This window comes from Xiphophorus maculatus, chromosome 6 (genome assembly GCF_002775205.1).
Source record: "Xiphophorus maculatus strain JP 163 A chromosome 6, X_maculatus-5.0-male, whole genome shotgun sequence".
Lineage (NCBI taxonomy): Eukaryota > Metazoa > Chordata > Actinopteri > Cyprinodontiformes > Poeciliidae > Xiphophorus > Xiphophorus maculatus.
Window position 1 is genome coordinate 18,713,832 of NC_036448.1, and position 26,716 is coordinate 18,740,547.

General features: G+C 36.9%; 1 protein-coding gene across 2 annotated transcripts in view; it reads right to left on the bottom strand.

The window, feature by feature from the left end:
• LOC102236062 (epidermal growth factor receptor) overlaps positions 1-19,950 on the bottom strand; it is a 43,002-nt gene extending 23,052 nt beyond the window's left edge. Inside the window, exons 1-3 of one of the 2 annotated variants that reach the window (XM_023335716.1) lie at positions 19,833-19,950; positions 19,669-19,763; positions 1,012-1,163 (exon numbers count right to left, since the gene is read on the bottom strand). In XM_023335716.1, coding sequence (XP_023191484.1) covers positions 1,012-1,163; positions 19,669-19,747 — 231 coding nt within the window. In that variant the 5' untranslated portion in view covers positions 19,748-19,763; positions 19,833-19,950. Of the gene's footprint in view, positions 1-1,011; positions 1,164-19,668 lie in introns of both variants that reach the window. The other variant, XM_005799926.3, reaches the window with a different exon arrangement.
• Between the last annotated feature and the right edge of the window lie 6,766 nt (positions 19,951-26,716).

Here is a 26,716-nt window from a genome sequence, read left to right on the forward strand (position 1 = left end):
CAGTTACAGCTGATCTATGAATGAAGTTTTAACCAGAGCTGTACAAACACAATAAATCATTACAAGCACTTGTTCTGAACAGACTTCAGCCAATTACAATTGTGAAGAGTCTACAGATATCAGTCTAAAAAGTGTAAAATATGCACTCACATTCAATAAATGAGAAAATGTGTTTGGATGAAGGTAATTTGACAGAATCAAAGTACTTTTTGAAAGCAACCCTAAATCAGGTAATAAACAAATTTCATTAACCTCCCATTTTGGTTTTCAAAATGTCTTTTGTATTGGTCTGAAGTAATATTTTAGTGTTATATGTTGTGTTTTTATTAGGTGTAAAACAAAGAAAAAATTGGCATAATTAAGAAATAAAGACTTGAAAACATCAGTCTATATTTTATCAATCATGTGTTTTACTGAGTGAATTTAACTACTCACATAAACAAAATGTTACATAATCTAAATAATATTTGTATATGACATTATTATATACATTTAACGTATATAATAATGAGCAGTACTCAGAGAGATAGACACTCTCTGAGTATTACTTTCCAAAGTGGACAGGTTAATTTAAAATATACTTTTGTTAAACATAAAGAGCTATTGTTCATAACCACTGAACTGGGGAAGCACTGACATATATGGATTATGAAGTTGTATCTGTACTGGCAACCACTTATAGCTGATCACTTTCTAATGCTGCTGACAGATATTCTTGAAGAAAAAAGTGCATTTTATCTGGAATATGTCATCCTGTCGAGGAAAACGCTGATGTTGAGGGTGGAAACACTTTTTGCCTAAGGGTCGGGGGACAATTATCATGTATTTAAGAGAAAGAATAACCAAAAACAGAGGAGAAATTCTTTGTTATTATTTTGGCAGTTTGCAAAATGAATAATACTTGACCTAAAGCTGGAAACCTTTATTCAAATTTAAGTTATCCATTTTATAAAATATAGAAACAATTACATCTTGTTTCAAATGTAATAGTAACATAATGTAGGCTTTTACCTTGAGGAAGGACAGGTCACGGTTCTCATCTACGTGAGTAATCTCCAGGTTTTCCAGGACAATAGTACAATTGCTGTAGGTCTTCACCATGTTCAGGTAGTGGTCCTCTTTATTGTCCATAAGATTGACGCGATTGCTGAAGCCCTGGCAAACTGGAAAGAAATAGAAAAAAATTAAAAAAAAGAAAATTATTTGATTCTGTGAACACCCCAAAAGCACTGTGTTTTTCATAATTACAAACATCTTCTTATCATGTAGCAATCTGGCTCAGTTATGACCCAATATCATTATTGGTAAAATTCTGTCTGCACAGACACAACTGTGGTGAATTTGACTCGAAACTGCTAATCGGGGGTTAATCTACAACAGATCTCAAATCTCAGTGATGCAACAGGTTCTAGCTCTGGCTTTGTGCACTCTGGCACAGATCTGAATATTTCCCGAGAATAGTTGGGGAAAAAACAGAACAAGTGTTTCCAGGCATTTCAATCAACTTTCACTTTCATAAGTATCACTAACAGTATTGCAGTATTACAACTATGGGCAGATAATGTAGGCTTGTTTGCTGATAAACATTACAATATTAAAAAGAAGGCAATAATATTGACAAGCACAATAGTTTTGTTCTGAATAAAGCTTCCAAACAACATCATTTTCTGAAACTTGTATCCAGTCATCTTATCAGTCATGAACAGACAGGTCCTGACTGTCTGTGATGTTGGAGTTATCTATCCTAAATACTGACATGCAAAACATGCACAGCCATAAGCATAAAAAATATTCTTCCTCGTGCTTAAGTTGTGTCTAAGCAGCTCATTTTTTGGTTCATGTTCTAAGGAGGATGAAAAGAGAAATGGGTTAAAAAAGAAAAACAGACGACTATGTCTTGTTTATTAAAAATGCAGGGGCCACTGTAGTGTCCCAGACACATTCCTCAACATGTCTGCTCTTGAGAGTTAAGAAAGTCTAAGCATGCAATCTGAATACTGGGACACACCTCACTTCACATACAAACATGGAGCTCAAGCAATTGCACTGAGATCAAGCCACAAACAGAGAGATACACTCTCTTCCAGTTAAATTATTTCATAGTACATTGTATCATCATATCCTTTGTTTTCCCACACAAATAAACAAACAACAGTTCTGACCAGATCAGTAAGAATTAGGCTGAAACATCTGTCTACTGCCCTCCCTTTTCTTAATCCTCATTAGTTCATCCCCCAGGGATCTTGGTGGCATGAAGTTCAGACCCTAGCAACAAAAGCAGATGAGCCAAGGCAAGCTGACTGCTTTAATTAGGGTAGTCATGTGAGATGTAATTATCCCCATAATTATTAGTCAAACTAGAAACACTAATAAGCGCATGGTTTTTCTGATTATTCAGCTGTGAATATCTGAGCACCCAAAATGCAAATTTGCAAATACAGCTCATCACAATTACTTGTAAACGTATTCACATTGCCACATAAAAAATGGACCAGTTTAACAAACTCATAGGCTTTCTTCCTTAAACAATGGTTTTCTTTTATTGTGACCAAATTTTTTCATAACATACTGTATCTCTAGGTTTTAATTGTTGACTTAAAGGAGCCAACAGATTTTCTGTGCCTCATGTTTTCAGCGAGTTTATTCCAGAAGTGAGGAGCATAAAGAAACTAAATGCTGCCTCACGTTGTTTAGTTCTGGTCTTGGGACACTGACTAAGCAGGTCTCTGATGACCTGACAGGTCTAGTTATTTCAAGAGCTATAGATGCCTTTGTATCAGCTACAATGAGTTTTAACGGCCAGCTGAAACAGGTGACTTAAGGTGCAGCAAACTTCCTCTTACTGAAGCTCACACTTTGAGCCCAAATCCAGGAAGGAAAAATGAAAAACTGTTTATTGCTTAAGCTTGCAGGCGTATATCCACAGTAAACATGCAGCTTGCCCAGTTGTTTGTTTCATAACCGAGTTGCAGGTGGTGAATAACCTGATGCACCACAACCATTAACACGCTTCCTTGTTCGACTACAGCACATTAGAAAGAAGTAGGATATCTTTTTTATATTTTGTGAAATTTCATCTTGAGCAACACAACCTGTACTTTTCTCTAGAGGGAAATGACTCTGATTTTTATGAGATGAATGGATAACAAATGCTTGCACAATATGCAAACTACCCTTATAAAAGCCAAGATGAATGAATAAAACAATGTTTACTCTCTTAGAACTATTTTGTCACATAACCTGACTCATCCGTAATACAATTTTGTGAGCTAAAAGGTGTACGATTCAGGGAAGGGGGGCTTTTTCAGTGACGCAACAGATACTGTGACAGCGACTAATTACAGATTGCTTCACTCACTTCCAGCTCTACTGTCGTCACTAAATGTCCAGAAGGTAAAAACCAAAGCAAGGAGTGGCAGGTCTGGTGTATCTCTACCTCAGTGCCTCATACATGAGTGTGTGCAAGGGTGTGTTGGCGTGCAGGGGTGTGTGTGCAGCAACGTGTGCAACACAAAACGCTTCCTGGACTGAGCTACACTGATCAGCACTCAGTCAGAGCTCAACAATAGACTGAATAAACCCTGTCATTAGTCATCTAAGCTTGCTGAAATGTGTGGCTGCACATCACGCTTTTGATGTTTACTTGGGGACTAATGCTGGAAGTCAAGGATGTGGGTAGATATTTGTTTCTTGAGGCTATAAAGTCTGGACAGCTATAGAAACAGAAACTGCTTGTGATTATCACTTAGAATAATTAGTTACTTTTTAAGTCAGTCTGATCCCACACATGTGCTTTTAGCCAAACATATATTCAAGTTCAAGGTATGAGCAAGGCCTCAGGCTCAGGGTGACATAATTAAAAACTTGGAAAGATCAAGTCATGAAAACAGTCAGATGTGTAGTTCAGATCAAAATAAAGAATTCGTGTGAAGAAATGCATTTTCTGACTCACGGTTTCGAAGTAAATCGTGATTAAAGAAAGGTGTTTTGTTTTCCCACTCTACCCTACTGTCTAATGGTTGTGAAATACTTGCAACAACCTAGAGGTGTCTGGATCTATAAACAATTTACAATGTGAGTGGGCAGTTCTGGGGTAAATTAAAGTTGCACATTATCCAGGAAAATCACAGTAGTGTAGGAAAACAGTTGAAAATAATTTAGATATTTGAGTTGGAACTATTTTGTTACTTTGCAGGTTTTTTTGGGGGGGTGGGGGGAGATATGTTGTGGTTCTTTTCTGGTGCATGGGATAGATAAGAGAGCCAAGAGTAATTTAAAATGCTACCTCAAGTCCTGATCACGATTTGTAATGTACCATTCAGAAGTTTTACATAGACACATCTGCGGGAATGATAAAAATTATTAAATAACAAAGTACTCTATACTAGCTCACAAAAAGGGCAAGATCTCTTTTATAAGAATTTAAAGTCCATATGCTTTAAAATCATATATGTGGTGGGTACCCAACAAATTCAAATGAGCTCTAGCATTTCCAACAAGAAGAGAGAGCCAAAATCCAGAACTTAGGATTGGCTTGTCCTGGGCAACTGGGAATCTATTCCAGAGACAGGAGAAATCGTCCTGCCACTTTCACTTCCTCTGATTCACCAAGTCCAATTCAATTAGGCCATCTCCAGAACCAGGTGATTGCATTACATGAAAGCTCACACAGGAAGAAAGAGAGGTAACTATGCTAGCTGACAGGACTTGTTTATTTTTCTCCCCAAGTCAACAGCATTACACCAAAGAATCTTACATAACCCACTCTGCAGCGATCTTCTGCTGTTAAGAGATCGATGCCAAGATGAATTCCAGTGTTAATGTTAAATTATGGGTAACTCCCTTCTCTATCTTGGAAGCGTAGGCTGACGTGGAGATGAGCAGAGAAAATAAGAAGAGCAATCTGCTTTTATTGATTTAAAGTTTCAGCTCCTGTGGGTTGTCTCCTGTTTCCAAATCTCCAGACTTTATGGACATGTAAATCTTCCAAAGCCAATTTTCTTGATTCTCAGTGCATTTAGCTCAAACTTCCTGCTCAAATGTTTTTATATATTAAAGAGGACATGAGAGATCTTATGTCACAGAAAGCTAAAACCAGCTGGAAAAAACCCCCACTAAGTTTTGAAGTTTAAATGTCCTGATGTCCTGCTCTCTGACCAGTGGAATTGCAGACTTCCTTTGTGTGGGAGATGAAATATTCCCTTAGAGAAAAATGTCCTGTGGCCTTTGAAAAGAAAGACAGATCCCTTCCTGAAGGCTTGAGGATACCTCCTCTCCGCCCCATTCTCTGAACGCAACAACACTAGTCATTCTGGCATCTCGGGAAGTTGGTCTTTGCACAGGGGTCCATTGAGAAAGTCACCCTACAACACTAGAGGAGAGGTAGCTGATTGTTTTCTCTGTGGGGGCAAGGCAAAGGCATGATCTAAATCATGCTCAGAGGATGACTCGTGAAGCAAAACTTACGGAAAGGAAACGAGAGAAAAAAAACCCCTCAAAGGGTATTTTAAAAAATAGTCTACTGTGGTATGTGGTTCGGTTAAGAGTTGTAGATGTGGGAAACAGACAGTGGCTGTGGGTTCAAACAGTGGAGAAAGGGATGTAAAGCATCACACTTGGCGCATGGACGTGGATGACCCTTCCTTTAAGGCCAGCAGTGATGCAAATGAAGCGTCATTACGTCACGTGTCTTCTAAACATTTAAAACCTCTGAGATCACATTTACAGGCTCTGCCTCAGCTTGAGTTCAGTGAAGTTTAGTCTGTAGAAAGCTCAGCAAAGTGACCAAATAAAGACCAAAAAGGCTTGTGTTTACTTTCCGCTTGCGAGCAGTGCTCTTTACAGTCAGTGAGACACTCCAGATACCTGGAGTTGCAGCCCTCATGATGTTTACTCTCAGCCTCAGAGTGAGGAAACCATGGATTTAGGTTCAGCACAAACACAGGAAAAAACAGAATGTATACTCACTCAAACTCCATATTACCTGCTGCAGTTTTTAAACACCTGGTGAGATACTCTTTTCAATAGTTATAGAGCTGGTTAGTAGTCAGTAACTAGAGTGGCTTTCAAGTGGATTCATACCCTTTAGATTTTTACCTATGAACAGAAATTGGAATTAGGTTTGGACTATGACTGGAAGATTAAGTTACACAGCCAAGCACTGAGTTAAACATTCCATTGTAGATCTGGTTGATTGTTTCTGCAATGCCCTTCAATTTTTTAATCCTGAACTGAACAATGAGATCTTCAAAAGCTTTAGATAATGTTTTAATCCTGATCCAAACTTCTTCACAAGTTTAATTGTCTTGTGTTTTTTCTTGGTCTTCATGAGGCTGTTCATTCACAACTACCTGCACATTGAAGTTTTTAGTTGCAAGAAGACAAGTTCGTCTTTGCACAGGGGTCAGTTGAGAAAGTTACCCTGCAACACTTGAGCAGCAGTACCATAGTTGATCGTTTTCTCTGTAAGGGGAAGACAAAAGGATGTTCTAAATGAAGCTCAGAGAATGTTTTTTAAAGTAAAACTCATGAAAAGAAAGTGAGAGAATAAAACAAACCCAACACAGGAAACTGTGTGTATGAATAACAGAGCCATTTAGAATGCACACACAAGAAAAAGTTAATATTGGGTAACTTCACTGACAGCATCCAGGGTCGCCACAGATTTGAGAGAAACGCAAAGTGCTGAATACTCATTTTCTTGGGCTACTATTTTCTTAGAAAGTCAGCGAAGGAAAATAGTGACCTTTAATTGTCTAAGCAGTTTCTATGACATCCATATGAAGTGAATTTATAAGGGATTTACACAACAGAACAGACTTTCTTCCCAAGGAAAAAAAGTGGACTGGAGCTACTTTTCAAAGTTTAACTTGGTCTCACAATAATCCACAAGTGACACATTGTTAAAACACAACTGATCCCACTTTTTACAAATGGAGTAAGGAATACACGGACCAATAGGCAAAGGTTTTCTACACTAAGTTTCACAACAAGGTTTTTATGTGGGGTCAGTTGTAAGAAGTGTCACAGATCAAAGATCAACCACTGGGGTTGACCTTAATGTGGAATTTACATGTTCAAAAACACCATTCTGAGAAAGTTAAGGAAAGAATGACTAAAACCCAAAGAGACTTTGGAAAATGATATATTAAACAGTGTTTTCAGAAGGATTTAGTTTAGATTTTAAGACATGGGTCCAGAGAGTCCTTCTGCATGAATTGCCTGTGCCAAATTTGTATTATTCTTGAATTGTGCTTGGGGGTTAGACATAATCTCTCAGTGTGACGTGAACATATCCCTGGCCTAAATAATCGATTTTTAATCAAACAACTCTCCTTCATTCTTTGCTGGAAAGTTCATTATTGTTGTATAAAAATCACCATACAATCTGCCTGCTGTTCTCTTAACTTACATTGAAAGTACAATAAAGAAGCCACCAACATTCAACCATTTCCTCTTCAACGTCCAAGCATTCTTCTATTTGAAGTCCATCCTAGCCAAGATGCCACGCCCCTTCACCAAACACTTGTATTTTTTTTCTTTTACTCCTTCCTCTGTTAAAACTTTACTCCTCTTTACTCCCACAGGAAGACTGAAGGGAAGGCTAGAAATGTAGTGGGCGTGCTGCCTCTAACTCAACACTAAGTCTATACACCCCCTCCTTAAAACTTTCATTCCAGCAACCACCAGTGAGCCATGCCTGGAAAAGAAGAGCAGAGGAAAGAAACAGAAAAAAAAATCCCACTAACCACAAAAGTGCACAGACCCACACATTTCACACATTATTCTAGAAGGAGAATGTAGCTGTAATTTGGGAAATCCCTATTGGTTCAAGCATTCCTAGCGTAAACCAATGGGATGAAGTTGGAGCACTCGAACAAGGAGGAAAGATAACTCTCACTTCAACTATGAGATAGACACTCTCTGAGGCAGCCTTTCTACTCAAGAGCTTCTTATTTTTAGCCCGATAAGTGACTGGTCCCTTTCTGTGTAGATCTAACCAATGTTTCAGATTGCTGCCTGTGAACCAAACTGTTAATTTATATCTTAGTCATGTTTAAAGCAACCCAGAGTGATCCCATAAAAGGAATATAGCACAAACGCCCTGGTGTTTGGGCTATTAAACCTCACTGCTGGTCAGACGTTACTCACCACTTAAAGAAAAAACTTTGCATATCATTGGGTGGCAAATCCACCCAATGATGGTTAAATTAGAATGATTAAATTATCAGTGTGACTTTCACATCAAATACTATTTCCATTATCAGGAGTATAATTAAATATTCAGTTTCTCAGGCAAAACACATCAAAAGTATTTAAAAGGAGTAAATTCTTCCTCCTTGATCCTGGCAGAGGCCAAGAGTCAGAAACTGATAGAGTTCAAGGGAAAGGATTATATGGAGAGGGGAACATTACTTAATTTCTAATGTCTTAGAACTGTTTTGTGTTAGATGTGCTGTTGTTCTCATCTAAAACATGACCAATTTAATATGAACAGGAAAAGCTTGGAAACAGAATGATGACAAATACAACAAAAATGTCTCAAATGCTACATAGGACCGCTGCCAAGCATGCCTGCCCCTGTGGAGTTCTAGTAAAATTCACAAGTACCTCTAAAACAAAACAAAAAAAACACCCACATGCACACATTCGGCTGCAGTGTGAATAGAACAGAAGGACATAAGGTTATACTGGCTTTGCAGCTAGCACCTCATCCCGACGACTCAAATTGCATCCATTGTTAATGTGCGAGTTGATATGCTGTTGACCAAAAGCAGAAAACAAAAGGGCACATCACGCATGTTTAGCACATCCTCACAATGATGTCTAATGCTTGTTTAAGATAATTATGACTGAGGAGGGTTGTTGTTTCAAGGCCACCCTCTTAACTAGAAACACACTCAGGCATTTAGCTCAGGCAAAGGCTGGGCTGCTTTCCGTCAGTCATCAAAGGCAAGAGACTTGACAGACAAAACCCTTTTCTCACTATCAGCTACACTGCTGAACACAAGGACCCTGGCTTGGATGAAGTGTCTATGAAATACACAGTGAATCCTTGACAGTCAAAGTACAAGCAAGGATTCATAACCTCTACAACACTAAATTTCGGTTAAAGGTTCAACTGCACCAATCTGTCTTTGTTGAGGAAAAACTTTCAGCCTTTTGCCATTTTAATGTGAAGAGATTGAATCCCTCATCAGTTACAATACTGTCAAAATTAAAATGATTAGATTATCAGTGTGACTGGAACAATCAAATACTATTTCCATTGTCAGGAGTATAATTACATATTCAGTTCCTCAGGCAAAACACATCAAAAGTATTTAAAAATAGAAAAAAAATGTCTCAAATGCAAAGCCTGCTTCTAAAGAAGATGTTTTTTATATAACTGGAGCCCTTATGTGAGACTACCCTTACTTTTGTATCAAGAGGAAGGAGATGTCAGGGTAAACAGATCCCATTCATCATTTTCAGGTAATCTTTACCTATAATGTATGATGGTGTGATAAAACCAGTCGTATATTATATCATTAGATCACTCCACCAGAAAAAAAAAAGGTGGACTGCTCCCTTCAGTGAAAATGCTCACACATTGATTAGCACCTCAGTAAGCTAGTTGGCATCAAGAGCCTTGCCAAATGGCACTGTAATGTGGTTATTGAAGTTGGATTTAAATCCTCAACCTGATGAATCCTGGCATTGTCTGCAGGAATGTGTCTGTCTGTTGTTGAGATGAAGAGCAAGCCAAAAGGCAAAGCTCTTGATTTACAGGCTTATCCATAAACAAGATCTTGGATACAAGCAGCCTCTTTGCTCTGCCTTGGAGATACGGTGAGAAGCTCACTTTTTATAGCAGATCACTGAGGTAAATGTTACCCTGCTTTATAGCAGATCATTTTTTAGTGAAAGCAGTTTTAAAATGTTCTCAGGTCTGGTAAGAAATATCCCATGAAAGACAACTGTGTGGGGAGATAAGTGGCTTCCCTTATAATTAATCTTTATAGTACAATAAGGACATAAAACCGTCATTGATATGATGGTCACTTCAATCCTTTTATTTATTTATTCTCCTCTAAGTAAACAGTTGGCCAGAGCTATAAACCAGTTCAGTATCACCTCTTCACTAAAAATTTATTTTTCTGAGTACAATGTAGGAGGAATGAAAGTCATTGAGGTCCAAAGGATGTAGAGACCTTCAGTCATTCCACATAACTAATAATCTTCTTAAACATCACCCTAGAGGAGGCCACCTTCGTCATTGTAAAATTGCTTCCTTTTTTTTAATCATAGGATTAGGTTGACCATTAAGAACAACTGGGGCCTTTACTTCAGAGTAAATTACTTTCTAGTGACCTTTCACCCTGAAAAGGGGCATTAGGCAGAACAAAAAACCCCTACAACTTTTTCTCATTTAATTTGTGTCCCACCTGTACCTGAACTTAAAAAGCCCAGCCTCAACGGTTAAATAAATCCAATTCACTTAGCTGTTGATGTCTCCATTGACCTGAAAATCCAATACGGTTTTCAGAGTTTTTAATCTTTTGCAAATCTTCTTGGCACCTGATCATTGCAATAATGTTCAGATATAAATAAATCCAGTGGATACATATTAAAAAATAAAACATCAGGTTGCCAGTTAATCAGCTCAGGGGGAGGTTGTTGATGTAGTGGATATATTGTGGGTCCAAAGGGCTAATCCTTACTTCCTGGCTCAACTCCAAGAATGCACTCTAGAGCATTTCAACCCTTCCAGTTTTCCCACTAGTCACACAGTCATTAAGCTTCAAGTGATTTGTTATGAAATTAAAGTACAGTTGCAGACAATGGCCATCTAATGATGCTTTAAGTGGCACAGAGCTGTAATACGATGAAGTACTTGGTTACACACTTAAAATGTGTGGTCTCAACTAACAACTCAGGCTGTTGCAATAACAGGTTTATTGGTTATGACCCTGCAAATGAGAGAAGGAGAGTACAGTTCTCTTTAGTGTTATTATTTTGATCATGATTAAAGTTTTATTTGTTTATTTTATGTGTGTCTGGCTTCACTTATGAAAAAAACATAGTGTAATAAAGATATTCTGCTCAAAGTCCCACTAGGAAATGAATTCAGAGCTCAGTTGAGTAGTTGAAATTCACAGAGCAATTTCAAAAATGTTCAGCCATGGTGATCTGGAGCTTTTTATATGCAAACTATGTGAGTTTAACTAAATACAGTAACACAATTTGTTTTGGCAGGTTAAAGCTTCATCGTGGTAAATTGGCTACAAAACTCTGACCGTTGCAAATTCAGTTTACACATTAGGATTTACTAGACAGACTGGATAAAGTTTTTTGATGCCAACTTGACACGTCTACAAAAGGAACCCTAATGACTTTAATAAATCCGGGATGTTCCTAGAACTTTAAACTTGAATTTTGAAAATGGCAGAAACTGTGGTATAAATGTTGACTAAACACAATTTAGTATGGCTACAACTCCAAACGTTATATTACATGCGACAAAGTTTAAGATCTTGACTTTAATATCAGCCATGAACAAAATAAATAGGGGAATACCAAAATCTCCACACAAACTGAGTGTGATTTTAAATATTTGAGAAAAATTCCCACGAACAGGTGAAAATTATATGGTTGGTCTAATCCAGCAACCATATAAACCCAAGCATTTATGCTCATTAGCCAAACTAATTTCTTTGTTACATGCAGGTATAAATAGTAGTTGTCACTGGCTTTTGTCAACCATTCTTGGTCTTGTTTCTTTGGTGATAAATCAACTTAAATACACACTTAATGCCATCTAAATGTCTTTTTGCCTTCTAACCATTGTAACTTTCAGCTAACAGGATTTTCTTTCTTCTCTCTGTTGGCACAGGGCTGTAAAGTCATGTCTACAAGGCAAGTTAAGGTCAAGGAAGACAGATAAGCCAGTGTCAAAGGAGACAACAAAGACCTAAATAAAAAGTCTTTTGTCCAAAGAGTTGGGCTTCTGCAGTCATGTGTGAAACAAGTTGTTTTAATTTTACTTTTCTTTCTCTTTGACATATTGATCTTAGGCTAGCATGTCATTATCAAATCTGGAAGTGAGTTTGAAAGCCTGCATTTATGCTGATTAATTTTCAGTCTTAGAGTTTTATGAAAGAGACACTTCTATTGTAGAAGCTCAACACAATAGGCAGTGTAAGCTGAGAACTTGTTTTGGACTCTGACTAGGACCATTTAAAGATGGAACAGGGTGTCTGATCTAAAATCCAGTGAGGTACTACAGGCTTCTGATTAACATCTGGGTTTTTGTACAGGATTTGAAAATTGTCATATTTGTAAAAGCTCATTACAAAATGCAGTCTTGTTTTATCTGTTCTCCTGGTAGATAACAAAAACCTCCAAGACCTAATGAAACAAGACGTTTCTCTTTTTTTGGCTCATTAACTCTCTGAACAACCTTTCCGTGATTACTGAAAAAGAGAGGATCTTGATTGACATTTGACCACACCTTTGTAGTGAAGCATGTAATGCCTTAATAACAGTTGAGGAGAAAACATTATTTTAATGGGCATCTGGGTGTTAAATGCGGTAGGTGGACAAGTCTGATCAGGATTCATTTAAAAGGTACACAAAGTTGGGTTTTTTTTTTGTTTTGCTTTGTTTTAAATCAAACGGATCTCTGCACTCAGGTTTACAAAATCCTGCACTGCCTGAAGAAATTTCAAGTTGAGTCAAGCCATTTTACCTCAGTGGCAATAACAGTTAAATCTCCATGTCTGTCTTTGATCTTAGGCGTAAGAGAAGAAGTGTTGAAACTTCTTTACAACAGTCTATAATTTTGTCACCCTCATGAGTCAAAACCTCCTAAAACTGCTAAACGGGGCTTCTTTATCTGAAGTAGGAAAGTCCTCCAGGCTAACGAGAAGAGCATGCAAATCCCATTTTTTTAAAGTCAACTGAGAAAATTAAGTTTAAAATATCCATGGAAAAAAATTAAACTGTTAATAAGAAGTAATCAGAAAACATGCTAATCCGCACTAGGCAAGCCATTTTCAATAATCAGACACCACCCTTTAAACAATGGTTTCTTCTTAAATACTCTAGGATGGAGGTTTGTTTGTGAAGCCATTGTTCTCCTCTCTGTAGGGGATTTCTTCTGCGGGTGAGTGCACATTGTAGCTCTGCTCCTCAGAGCGACCTGTGGGTCACGAGAGGAGATGACAGACCAACAGGAGGTCCGCGAGATAATGGGGAGCGTCTCTCACCTGCAGTTTGGATGCTTCCATTGAAGCAGCGGTAGCTAAAAGCAGCAGGATATAGGCTCTCTTTGATGGACATTTAAACAATCACAAATATGAAAAAACTGAAACATTCTGTCTGATGTTTTGTTTTTGCATCCCTGCCCCAATTTTCCGGGTTTTCTTCACTTTAATTAGCTCACCATCACTGTCCATCCATATAGTTTATGGCTTAATGCAAATAAAACATATTCATTCATGGCAAAGAAATATGATTCTCTAATTACCACAAATAATAAAAAATGTGTGTAGTGATTGCAGATTAACATTAAACATTAGAACCCATAAGAACTAGCATGAATCGACTGCAAAGCTTTGTTCTAAATTAAAATATTCCAACATTTATAGCAGTGCAGCTCTAAAAATCCAGACTTGTCTTTATTTTCTGTTTAGAACTACAAGCCATTTCATTTTTTATGAATTAATCTCAAAGTAGTAGTTAATTGCATAGTTAATAATATTTAAAACATAGTTTGAAATCAGAATACCACAAAACAGCCTGGGATAGTTATTGGTAAGAAAGTATACTGAAATTTTAAAAGTTACAGCTTCTATGACAACGTTCCTACAGAGGAAAGTGAAGTTCAGAGTGACCAAGTCCATAAAGTATAGAATAATGCAGTCCATCCCTTCCTCCACCCACTGCTACTCACTGTTTGTCAGCTGGCTCAAAGGGGTGTACTACACTTTTCCATTTCTCGTGCAAGTTTGAGAAAATCATGTGCTTGCATTTCCATTTAGGAGTAAAAGACACATTTGTAGGTTAGTGGATCTTTTTTAATGGTTATTTCACTGCTGCAAGTGTTAGTCGTTTTATCCCACAGTTAAATAAGTGAAAATGGCACTTTTTTAAGCCTCTAAATTCTGTGATATTAATGGGTTCGCCATTTACCTATTCACTTTACAATGGTTACTGCAGAGCTTCATTCAGACGTGTCTGTGAAACGTATAGTTTTAGATTGTAACATTTAATTTGTGCTGTTTGTGCTGTCAGAAAGAAAGCTTTAACTTGTGGGAAACAAAAATTAGCAACCAAAGTAACCTACATAAGAAACATTTGCATAACTACGACAAGCATGCAGAAATCTTTTTAGCTTTCACTTTTAAACATTCATGTAAGAACACAATGTTACTTTGGGAACAGACAGAGAGCAATGATGTGGATACAAAAAGATAGCCAACAGTCATTACTATAATAGTAAGGATATTTTACAGCTATGATTAGTAAAATGTGTAGAAGATATACTGACAATTTAATATGACAATGAAATATTGTTGTTGCTATTGTTATTTTATGGATAAAGGCTTTAGACAAGCTTTTTGATTTCATTCATCTCTTCCTGATACTAAATATTTCTTCTTTAATCTTTCAATCTGTGGCAAATAAACAATCATATAATTACCGCATTTAGTAATGCATTGCTTAAAATCAAAAGCAGTAGATTTTGTATCAGAGCTTTTCATCAGGAGTTACTCCTACAGTAAAGAGGAAACTTATGTTTTAAAAATATAATTATCTTAACAGTACAATGGCATGCACTAAAATATGCTCACGAGTAAAAGAATCTCATTCTCTAAAGCAAAAACATCCCCCCACACAGAGGGTTATTAATTTAATTAGATGTAGGATGTTTTTCCTGTTAACACAACACTAAAGCTGATGAGAAGATAGCACAGGGCCTTTTTCCAGCCTAGACGGCTGGGTCTCTTTCCACTTGACACAACCAGACGATCATGGAAAGGCCATAAATGCTGCGGATGACTTTGTTACCATGAACAAACAAAGGGAGCAAATCTGTTCAATGAGTAACTACATATTCACTCACTTATTCCATGCTGGAGGTATACAAACTACTGAAGTGCAACCAGACACATAATTACCACGTGTATAAGTGCAGTGTCACGTGATTTACACTAGATTCACAGTTTTTCAAAATCTCCTAACAGTGAAAAGGAAGCGAAATAATAAAACTGTTGATGCAGATGACCTGCATACCTGCTTTCAGGTGTGTCTGCATCAGGTTGCGGATCTGTGCTGCTCTGCAAAGTATCACTGATGCCTGATGACCTACTCTCTACAAAGCCACTATTGTCTTGAAATCCTGCACCTTGCCAGCAGTTCTATAAAATTACTACCTCTCAGACTTGATGCAGGTTCTCAAAGCTACGCTGAGGATGACCAGAAATTACACTCCATCCCCCACAGTTTTAACAAAAAAATCCTTTCTTCCCCAACAATGGCTGCAGCAGATGTAAGTCTGGTTTGTTCGTCAGAGGGACAGGAAGCTGAAGTTGCAGTAGCATCAGCAGCAGCAGGACCTCTTGTGGGTCTAAGATTACACTGGATCACAAGCTGCACTTCACTATCGCTCTTAGGAGATTGGCTTTAATGAATGGAAAAAGGCATGGTTTATAGGGAAGCTGGGAAAAAACAGATGGACCGATGAAAGAAGTGGGTTTTTTAAGACTCTAACTGAACACACCAGGAAAATCACTTAGCTGAAATGTTGAATTGTGCTTCAAGCTGAAAAATGTTGCCATGAATCAGCTCAACATTTAACAAAAGAGAATACATAAAGTTTAATAAAACTTGTACCATCTTTTAATTTCATTGTGTCAAGAATCGGAATGAACTAACTAATGTAGACAAAACATACTGGCATCAGCAGGCTATTCTTACCCAAATCATGCTTCAAGCATTAGGGATTACTGATTTATTTTAGATAAGCTCATATGATTAGTCTGATCTTTCACAGGTAAACTTTTTGGCAGAGGCAGGATAATCACCACTTTAGCAGCTTTCTACTGGTGAAACACTTCTCATAGGAACAAAATGCAGCAACCACTTCCAGTTCCACTCCAGTCACAAATAGACTAATCAAATAACCCTATGGACCTCTCCACATTTTATGAATTTAATATACCAGAACCCAAGGTAAGGATTGTTTCTACATAAAGGAGCTTTTACACTCAATTGAAGACACTAACAGGGGAATGCTGTCCCTCAACACACACATGACAAGAGGGACTTCACTGGGGAAAACGTCTGGTCGGGCTCAGATGTAATGTCGATCTAATTTACGTAAAGGCTTGATGTGTCGCTTACAAAATAAAATTAAGATGAGGCGAACTGAAGAGTGTTACAGAACAATTAATTTTTTTCCTCAAATTTAGCCTGTATGGAAAAGGGGCAAGAAGAAGTCCATTGCTGAAAGAAAGAAATAAAAAGACCCTGTTCACAGTTTCCTGTCCACACCATGCAAGAGACACAGCAAGCATGTGGCAGTAGATGCTCTAAATTTATGTGACCAAAATTAAACGTTATGATTTACTTACTTTTATGTACAGTGGAACACTGGTGAAGAAGATGGATGGAGAGATATACAGGGCAATCCAGGAAGAAAAACAGTTAGAGGCCGCAAAATACTTACGATAGGGATGCACATTCAGCAAAACAGCAGAATGTACCTAATGGCCCATTCCAACCTTACAAGATTGACCTAGTTAAAGTTCAGACCTAAATCAAACTGTCTGTGCTAAAACGTAGAAAGCTAAATGTAGTTTGGAGGACATAAAGAAAAGTAAATATTTTCATGTATAGATGTTAAAAGTGGTAAAGATTGACAGCAACAAATGGAGCAAATGGGGACATAAGTACATATCTCACTTTTCTGATTTCATTTGTAAAAGGATTCTGTTAGCAGATACAATTTCCCTTCCACTTCACAATATGCAGTACTTCATGTCAATCTACTAAATAAAGCCCCAATGAAATGCACAGAAGTTTGTAGTCATGACAAAATAGAAAAATGATGTTTTGTTCACATGAAAATTATCACTACAACAGCAGAGTTGGAACAAAAAGCTCTAAAATACCAGCAATACGAAAGAAAGTATTGTGGAGTGTTAAATGTTTTGACAATTTGCTGCCAGGGATCAAAATAATTTCTTAGATGCTTGTATTTTACTAACTAAGAAATCTGCTTCAAACTCTTCAAATGATATTGATTGAAAAACGCCTACTCCAATTAACAGATGGAGAGCAAATATACAACAAACTCACATTGACTGAAGGTGGGTGGAATGAGTTACACCAGATTTTAAAGGTGTAATCTTCACCATGGTTCTGTCTGTTGTGGCAGACGACAAAAAGGGGGCCACACCAGCCATTGTGTTGTTTCTTCAAACACCCTACCATATTTATTTTCTTGTAATGAGCTGAAAAACTGCCCCATTTATTAAACACACAAGATAAATGCAAACATATACAAGAAGATATGATTTGACAAGAACAAGTAGAAGTGTATGATTATGTTTTGAGTCCTTCTGTTTTAAATGCTTGGGAACTTCTGTTAAAGTATGTTGGATTTTCCTAGAAGCAGACTCAAACTGGCCGTGACTGCAAGCCACAAGTTGTAAAATCCATCTGAGATTAAGAAATAGACTCAAAATAAAGCTCTACCCTATTTGCAAAGCAGAACTCACTTAGTCAAAATATAAATATATTATACAATGCAATTAGAATTTAGTTCTCATCTATGGTAAAATGTAAATTATAGATAGGCAGTTTGCAGTCAAGTGCAAATCCAAAAATACACTGAGCTAATTTCAACTGCTACAATGTTTTAATGCACACCAATATTTCTTCGGTTGTCTGCTATGTAACCATACCAAGATTTACAACATGCAACATGGAGGAGGTTTACAATCAAACTGGACACTGAGGATATTTGCCACATGGAAACATCTGTCCTGCCCCAGAACAGCAATAAACCAAATAGTACAACATGTCTGTCAGTACAGCTGCTCATTATTCACCTCATCTGGTCTTAATAAAATTCCTAATTTATTATTTATGGTGGGAGACATGTTGCTGCTTGAGGTATAAGCGGACTTCCCACAAGTAAGTAAGAGAGGACTGTCTTTTTGGCTCACAAATATGCTTACAATGGTTATGGTTAACAAGTACATAAATCAATATATAAAACATACATTGATTGGAACAAAGATGCTCATGTGGGCTGCTGGAACTGAAACATGTGGTCATCTACTCATTGGGACAAACAGCACAGACAAGATATGAGTGTTGGACCATTATGATTCATGAGAATAGGAAGTTACAGTCATTAGGGAGTAAAGTGATACTACTGGTCACTTTCTCCCCTCACATCTGGCCTTCATGAAGTCTGATTCACTTAGACCAACTAAAATTATATAAAACATATTTAAAGAGAAAACATAAGAAATAGCTAAGTAATAGACAAAGCCCTGCTGCTTCAGGGCCACCAGAGAACAGAACTTCAAGTAAACATGTAAATTTAACTTAAGCAAAAAACTAAAGTTAGCTATTTGCATACATTTTATCTAATGAATGTTTCTGAAGAGAAGTCATGTAAGTTTAACAGTTATAATGATTTTTCTCATCTGGTTTGACCTAAATGTTAAGAAGAAACAAAAACTTAGAAGCATTTGTGATTAAGGCATAAAAGAAGGAGAAGCTAAACATAAAAAATATATATATTCTAAGCAAGTTGTCATGTAAACCATAACCAATAACTAAAGCTAGCCTGTGTAGTTCTCTTCAACTGAAGGCGTTAGAGTAAAGAAACTAAACGGGATGAAAAGTTTGACTTTAACATTTGCAAAGTTTCCCTTGAAACCTCTATTTCACCAGGTAAGTTAGTTGAGGTTTGTACTGTAGCAGAAGAGAATATCACTCTTTAAGAGATATGGCTTTGTTATTTGTTTCAAAACTCAATGAAGTATTTAAGAATAAGTATATATATATATATATATATATATATATATATATATATATATATATATATATATATATATATATAATCTAGTCAATTTTTAAAATTTATACACATATACATTTATTTTTACTACAGAACTTAAAAAATTATTCACAATTATTTTCTATGCAACTAATTGTTCAGAATTGTAACTTTTTATCTAGAAAATATGATTTTCCTTAAAACAATGTCATACAGAGTGGAAAGAAAACAAACTATTGCTCAACCAACATCATTTCCCATCATCATCGTCATCAGTCTAGTTCAAAATTTCACACTTGGATCCTGACAGATGTTCACTTCCTCAATCATTCAATTAACCAATTAATCATAACCTCTGCTAATCAGACTTTCAATTGTCGTGGCAGTTACTGTGTTGTACTTTCACTGAAGGCTCAAATCTAGCTTTACAACAGGTCACAGGGCGAACAGCGGGACTGTGAGAAACTTTTCTCCCATGCAGGATCAAGTTTCCGCGCAGCTCCGTCTCCGTCTCTCTCACATTTAAGAAAAAAGCAGGACAGGCAAACAGGGAAACGAAAGCCCCGCTGGCGTTTTGCCTTTTGAGACCCACTGCCCAAGCATACCTTTCTTTTCCGCCAGAACACAGGAGCCAAAGCAGAGCAGAGAGGTGAGGCTGATCCACCGCAGAAAACGGGCTGCCATGGTGTTTTCGAAGCTCCTGTATGGAAAGTGCGGTGTCATTCCATGTCAACAGGACACGATATCCCGACTGGATATAAACAAACACCTTAATTTAATCTAATTCCCGTGTCGATGTGTCTAATAGTTTTCCTTCTCCGAGAAAGTCCAACTTTGACAGCTCCTCCTCCTCCTCTTCAGATATCTCCAGCAGTCTGACTTCAGCCTACGAGGGAAAACCTCCGACTGGTTCGACGTCAGCAGCAGGAGGAAGGACAGATGCGCCTCTCAGGTATACACGCACACAGAGGAGAAATCCAGGACAAAAATCTGTTCACTGCACTGGCGCTGCACGCATTGCACACCGCAAAGACGCAGATGATCGGATGCACATGCATATTTAAGGTGAAAACTTTAAGGTTTTTCAATTTCAATCAACTTCTTGCAATGAAACCCTAGCAGTTGCACTCAGTACGTTTTTATGACCGATTTCCTCTGGTGGATGAAGGAAAAGCCATAGCAAAGAGAAGCAAACCCATTTAACAGTCTTTCAACAAATTTTATAATCTTCATTTTAGCTAATGCTGTTAAAAGCAGATGCAAAGACAAAAAACCTTTTCACTACAGAACTTAAAAAGACATGTTTTATCTTGGAAAATATAAATGTTAATTTGTATCTGTATCTTTAGGGGTTAAAACAGCATTAACTATTGCTTTAACGTCTTTGTACAGCGTACTATGTTTGCATACATATTGGTCTGAAACATAAAAATGTAACTTATTTATCAGTTAAAAATTTTATTATTTTGGTTGAGCATAGCAAAATTTTGTGCTCAAACACTAAAAGAAGATAAGTCAGACTATCTTCCACATGGGTTGACAGTCCAACTATGATTTTATATTTTTGTGTTTTTATGACGTAAAGCACTTTGAAATGCTGGTAAAAACTGACCTTATCTGCTAAATATATAAGCATTCTTTCTCCATATAGATGTTCATGATTGCTGTGACCTCTTTCAGGAGGATAATACATCATGCTTCTAAGCAAAACAGGACTCAGGTAGTAATCTGTGTAAATCTTCAAAAAGAATATTTTTTCTGTAAGAACATAAGATGTAACTTTCTTAATGGTAAATTATTTTCTTTAACATGCCCCTTTATCAAGATTCAATAATGTTCAAAAATGTTTTCCATCCAATCTATTGTTCGCATTGTGTTGTTATATCACTGAAATCCAAATAAAATATAACCCGACGTTTGTGGTTGTAATTTTATAACATCTGAAAAAGTTCACTGATGTTCTTCAGTGTCTTGGTAATTTTACATTTAATTTTATTTGACAGATGCAATTTAGAGCTGATTTCAGTATAAATATCATAGTACGTTTTTGTTTAAAAAATTGGCATTATTATGGCTGCATGGTCACTACAGTTGTATTGAGTCATTTTAAGTAAATAAACCCTGACATCCCTGCAGCTTTTTTTTCAGTGTACATCTATGAAAAGTGTCCATGGTGATGATTCACTCAGGATGTCATACTTCACATTGAAGGTTTTATGAAAGTTGGACCTAATAAAGGAGACAATGTTTAGGTTTTATTGGTATTTATATCTATATTAAACATGTGTGTAAGCTGAATGAAAGTCATAAATAGCAGCAGCGAACAGGGGTGGAACACAAAATGTCTAAATTGCTGACAAATCTTCAATCTTACCGGATCTGAATCTAATTGGACATCAAGCTCCTAAAATGTGTTTGTTTGTCGTAACCATATTGGGCTCTATGGGGACAGCAGGGATGGAAATCATTTTTCACTGTGGTGTTTATTTCATTATTGAAGCCTAATGCTTCTGCAAACTGTCCTTGGTTGTGCTGCTGGAGGAAGAGGTTATAGTGTTGAGTGAAATTATGGCCATTCTGCTCCAGAAGAAATTGCCTAATGTGAGGCTAACGTTTCACATGTGGCAGCACCGTAAGATTTGTGTCTACACTGTGGATGTGATGCAACCATCAGTTTGAGGGCTTAACTGCTAAACAGACAAATGCTGATGTGATTAGTGAAACTGAGAAGTGAAGTATTTACTGAGGGAACCAACTAGAATTACTTTCCACAGAAATCTACATCAGGTTGTTGTATCTTTCTGTAGAAAGGATTTTCTGAACACATTCTTTGGTTTTTCAGATACCTTGGGGAAAAAAGTTTGTAACATACTCTGCCTCGTGTGTTCATACCATAAGAACACTTTCAGCTGTTATTGTTAGTCATTTAAAAGTCATAATGTATAAGTATTTTGGGAACAGAGGTACTCAATTAAGACTAGCACTACTTCAGCATATCTGATTTAATATTCAAAATGATGATCTCACACAGATACACAATACAAAGTTTTGTGCAAATTCTGGTGGGCTATATGATGCAGTTTAATAGGAAGTGATAATCGTGAAGCAGAAGCAAAACTATACATCACAATTTTTTATGTTTTTGGACAATTAGAATATTGTCCATCTGCAAAAATAGCTGAAGACCAGTCAAGCTAGAGAAATGGGAACAGTGAACATAATTTAAAAATATATATTTTCCATTTTCCATTGGATGTATGTCTAGATTCTGACTGGGACATTCTAACATGAATATTCTTTGATCTAGAGCACAACCCCTAAGCTTCGGTCTTGTCACTCAAAGAATGTTATCCAATGATAATGTTTAACATTAACATAACCCGCTATAGTTTTCGGTTTGTAAGCATGACAGTAGAAGTTTTAGACTGGGAGCACTGACATACAGTATTGACATAAATATCTATCCATGCTACGGTAGGAAAATCTGATGAAGTAGCACAGATAGTCAGAACACCATGCACACAGATTTGCTCACCTGTGCTGTAGATCTCTGCAGCTCCTTCACTGTTTCTCTGATGAAAACTCTGTTCCTGATCTGTCTGCTGTGTTCCTTGATCTTCATGTTGCTGTTTGTTTATTAATTCAAATGTTTGAGGACTTTATGGAGCATACTGAGATCATATTACGCACAGTGGCTTCTGGAGACAGTTTATTGTAGAAGATTTCATTTAGAATAGAATACAAAACCATGCCACACTTCTCCATTTTTTATTTGTGAAAAGACTTAAAAACAGTGAAATGTTCCTCTAACTTAGAGCTATGCACGATCTGTGATTTGCATTATTTTGTAAAACAGTGTGTTGTAAGCTCATCATGGAATGTATTAAATTTTGTGAGTGAATAAACTAGAAGTTTTCTTGAACTTTAGCATAATATATCAAAATTAAGGTAGAAGTATGCAGTGGTAGTAAAATGTAAGTGTGTAGTGTGGTAAAATGTAAGAAATGTTCAAGACACAGAGAAGACTCATTAAAGCAGCAAGGGGATGAGGAAGGAAAGGACACATTGAATGACATGGGCATCTCACTAGTGGAAAATTTCCAAACCTCTGGCAAAGGCCTCCTTATGAAATGGTTTACACCAATTAAGAAAGAAGTTGCCGTTATTTCAATGTTTTTTCAGTTCCTGCTGCAAGAAACTGAGATTTCTGCACTACTGACATGAGCAAAAACATCAAACAACCAGAGTAATGGCCAGACTTTTCAAGAAACACAATACAGTGAAAACATTTAAAGAAGGATGAAAATGTTGGGAACCAATACAAGAAATATCATCTTTTGCAAAAATAAACACATATCCCATCTCATAATACTCACACATTTCTCATCTTTTTATGTTTTATAAGTGCCACGTGGATGATCCTGGAACATTATAAATTAGCTGCATGAGGTTAATAGCTCATATTATATATGATGTTCTCCTAAGAATAACCATTAGAGCCAAGTTGTAAATGGTGCCCGTCCCTGTTAACACTTCGATGGATAATATTTAGACAAGGACTTCTATTAAATGCTTGAGTATGACAGAATAGCTGTGCAGCTGAAGGATATGGGATGATGGCTGGTTATCCTGAAGGTATCCTGTCAGAAGGTTATGATAAAACCAAAGAGACCTGACAACATCCCGGAATATATGAAAACACTTAGAAATTTAGCAACAGCCATCATCTATGACACAGTCATTTGTATTTTCTTACGCTCTTTCACATACAGTAGATGGTCGGGATGAGAATACGCTGGGGAAGCAACAAAATAATAATCTAAGATCATATAAGGTAGTAACTGTCCCCGCTCATTTCTGATTGCTGCTTCATGTCCGCTCATAAACATCTCTCGAGATGTGTTTTAAACAACAACCAAAATATTAAACACCAAGCAATTAAAATAAAAATGAAAAAACATGAGGTGACTGAGGCCTGCAGATCCTTAGATTTTGTCTGTGGTTCTTTTGTGACCTTCTTTGGAGTACTCTTCGAATAACTGTGGTAGGCCAGCAGCTCTGGGGAGGTTCAACACTGTTCCATGTTTTGTGAATGATAGCCCTCACTGTGGTTTGCAGGAGCCTAAGAAAACTTTATAAATGGCTGTGACACCTTTCCAGAGTAATAGATGTCATCCTGTTCCTTAATTTCTTAACCCTGTTTTTCATTTTAGATATTTTAGCCTACTTCACACTGTCAGAGAGGTTCTGTATATGTTACTTCTTCATTCTTCCAATCTGAGAGTAATAAAATATCTACTTTTTTGACTGTAAATGTCAAAAAATACCTGAAGAAAACTAAATGAATGGATGTATGTTTTTTCTCAACAAGCCAAAATAATTATAAAAAAGCTAAATTAGATTAAATTAGCTACACCATCCCACACACGTCCATTGTTTTTGATCTCTTATGATGGCAGAATTGGGAACACAGTGAAATTATACTGTCATGGTAATCAGAAAATATTTCTATTAGATTTAAGAAAATCCACCACATGTCTAATAAAAACATTCTGGGTCTTGTTTCCAACACTATGGTTGAAAAGCCTCAAGCATTTGTTGGAAACTGTCTGGCACCCATTAATTAGTTTTAATTACGGATGTCAGTGACGTTATCTTGCGCTTCACCATCTGGCTGCCCAGAGGCAAACCTAAAACTGCTAAACCTAAACAAAATCTTAACTGTAAACCTTTAATTAGTGACCCTGATTACACCATCCCACACATGTCCATTGTTTTTGATCTCTTATGATGAACAATATAACTTGTGCTCAGGTTTGATCATTCTGCTTTTTTCTTTCTTTTTTAGCTTTACCATCCAGGGCCTCTGCTCTTTGGCTCCGAGCCATCTTCACTTGCCAAAGCATGCAGTTTCCATGGCATCCTGATGGGTTACACAGTAAACACCTAAAAAGTAAATGAATGAACTCGCTTTAATCCAATCGGCAACCCTTTCTCAACTTCTCAACCTGTCACATCCTGTTTCACAACCGAACACCTTGTTCTCAGGTTTGAGCAAGGTGAATGGTATCCTAACAGATCAGTGTGTTCAGGATTTACAGGTTGAGAGTGGCATGATGGGAATGTAATCACAATACGCACAATGCTCCCTATGCTTTTACACATTCGTAGGGAAGATTTATAAAACAACTTGCTTTATTGCAGTCACACTGAAGATTATCCAGTCTTTATTTACAGTAGAATTGTTTATATTACAAAATGATTATAATATATTGTTACAATGATAATATGTTACATAAAGGCCACGCTTACATATTGGCATATGTTTGGATTATTATTCTGCCAAAAGATCCAAAGATTATATTTTTTCTTTTAGTTTTTCAGTCAGAAGATACATATTTAAAAGGTCCTGGTATTTCAAAGACACAATTATGCCAAGCTCTTTAACAAAGTTCTTGAGGCCCTTGGGGGAAAAAAAGAAGCTAAAAGCACACCAATCTTAACCCAGTTGGTGGTTCTTGAGTGAATGGGTGCCTTTGCAAACTCTTGATATAGAAAATTGATTGCCTCCTAATTTAACAATGAATCTATAGCTGTAAATTCAATAAAAGGCTTCATGATAAGTTATAGCACACTGGCATGTTTTTGGACCATGCTCATGCTTTCCACAACACAGCAGAGTGCCTAATCCTCATTAAAGCTGCAGAATGTAACTTTTACAAAAATATGTTTTTGCAACATTTATTAAAACTGCCATCATGTCATTGGCATGAGACAGGTAATTTGTGAAAAAATTGAACTCCTTAACTTCCTCCCAGTGCTACTATTGCTGCCTGCAAAAATACACCGCTCCCAGAAACAACCAATCGGAGCCAGGAGGAGCCAATCAGATCCCTGTATGCGCTGTTTAATGTGCTAATGATTGAGAAACAACTTACCATTTCAGAAAAACATTATCAATTATTGTGACCATGCTAATTAGCCTTAGGATTGGAGGCAGGCTCTGTTGTGGTGAACCAGCTGTAGCTTAGCAAAGAGCAAGTGGGAGTGGGCGAGCATAAGAGTGATTGACAGCACTGAGACCCTCCTCCTGACTTTGATTGGTTGTTTCTTTGGTAAAAATAGGATTGTTTTCTTAATGAATAATAGCGAAAATGTAAAAAAAATTTGTTTTGTTTGTATTTTGTTTTTACTATGGCATTGTGGTACAGCAAAAGAAGTACAGATTTATTTTTAAGCATTTTAGTAATTTTAACCAGAGGTGTAAGTAAGTGTAAAGGGTTTTGAATTTGAAGATTGTTGGAGAAGACTGTTTTCTTTTTCAGTAAGCAGCTGCCCTCTCTCTCTTCCACATCCATTCAAGTTTTTGTTGGATGATGTGGGTGCCACTTCTGGAAGATCTGAGTCATTCACATGGTTGAAAGAAGGCGATCAGAAGATTGATTAAACTGGCTGGAGAAGCTCATATTTCCCACATGACTCTGAAAGACAAAGAATATAACAGTTTGCCAGATAAAAACAAACAAACAAACAAAGAAAAACAAATAAAAAACTCCAAATTGAGTTACTTTCTGTTTTTGAAAAGCTTTCCACATCAGCAGGAATGACTGAGGAATATGCTCAAGATATGCAGATAGGTTTTTCAGATTGATC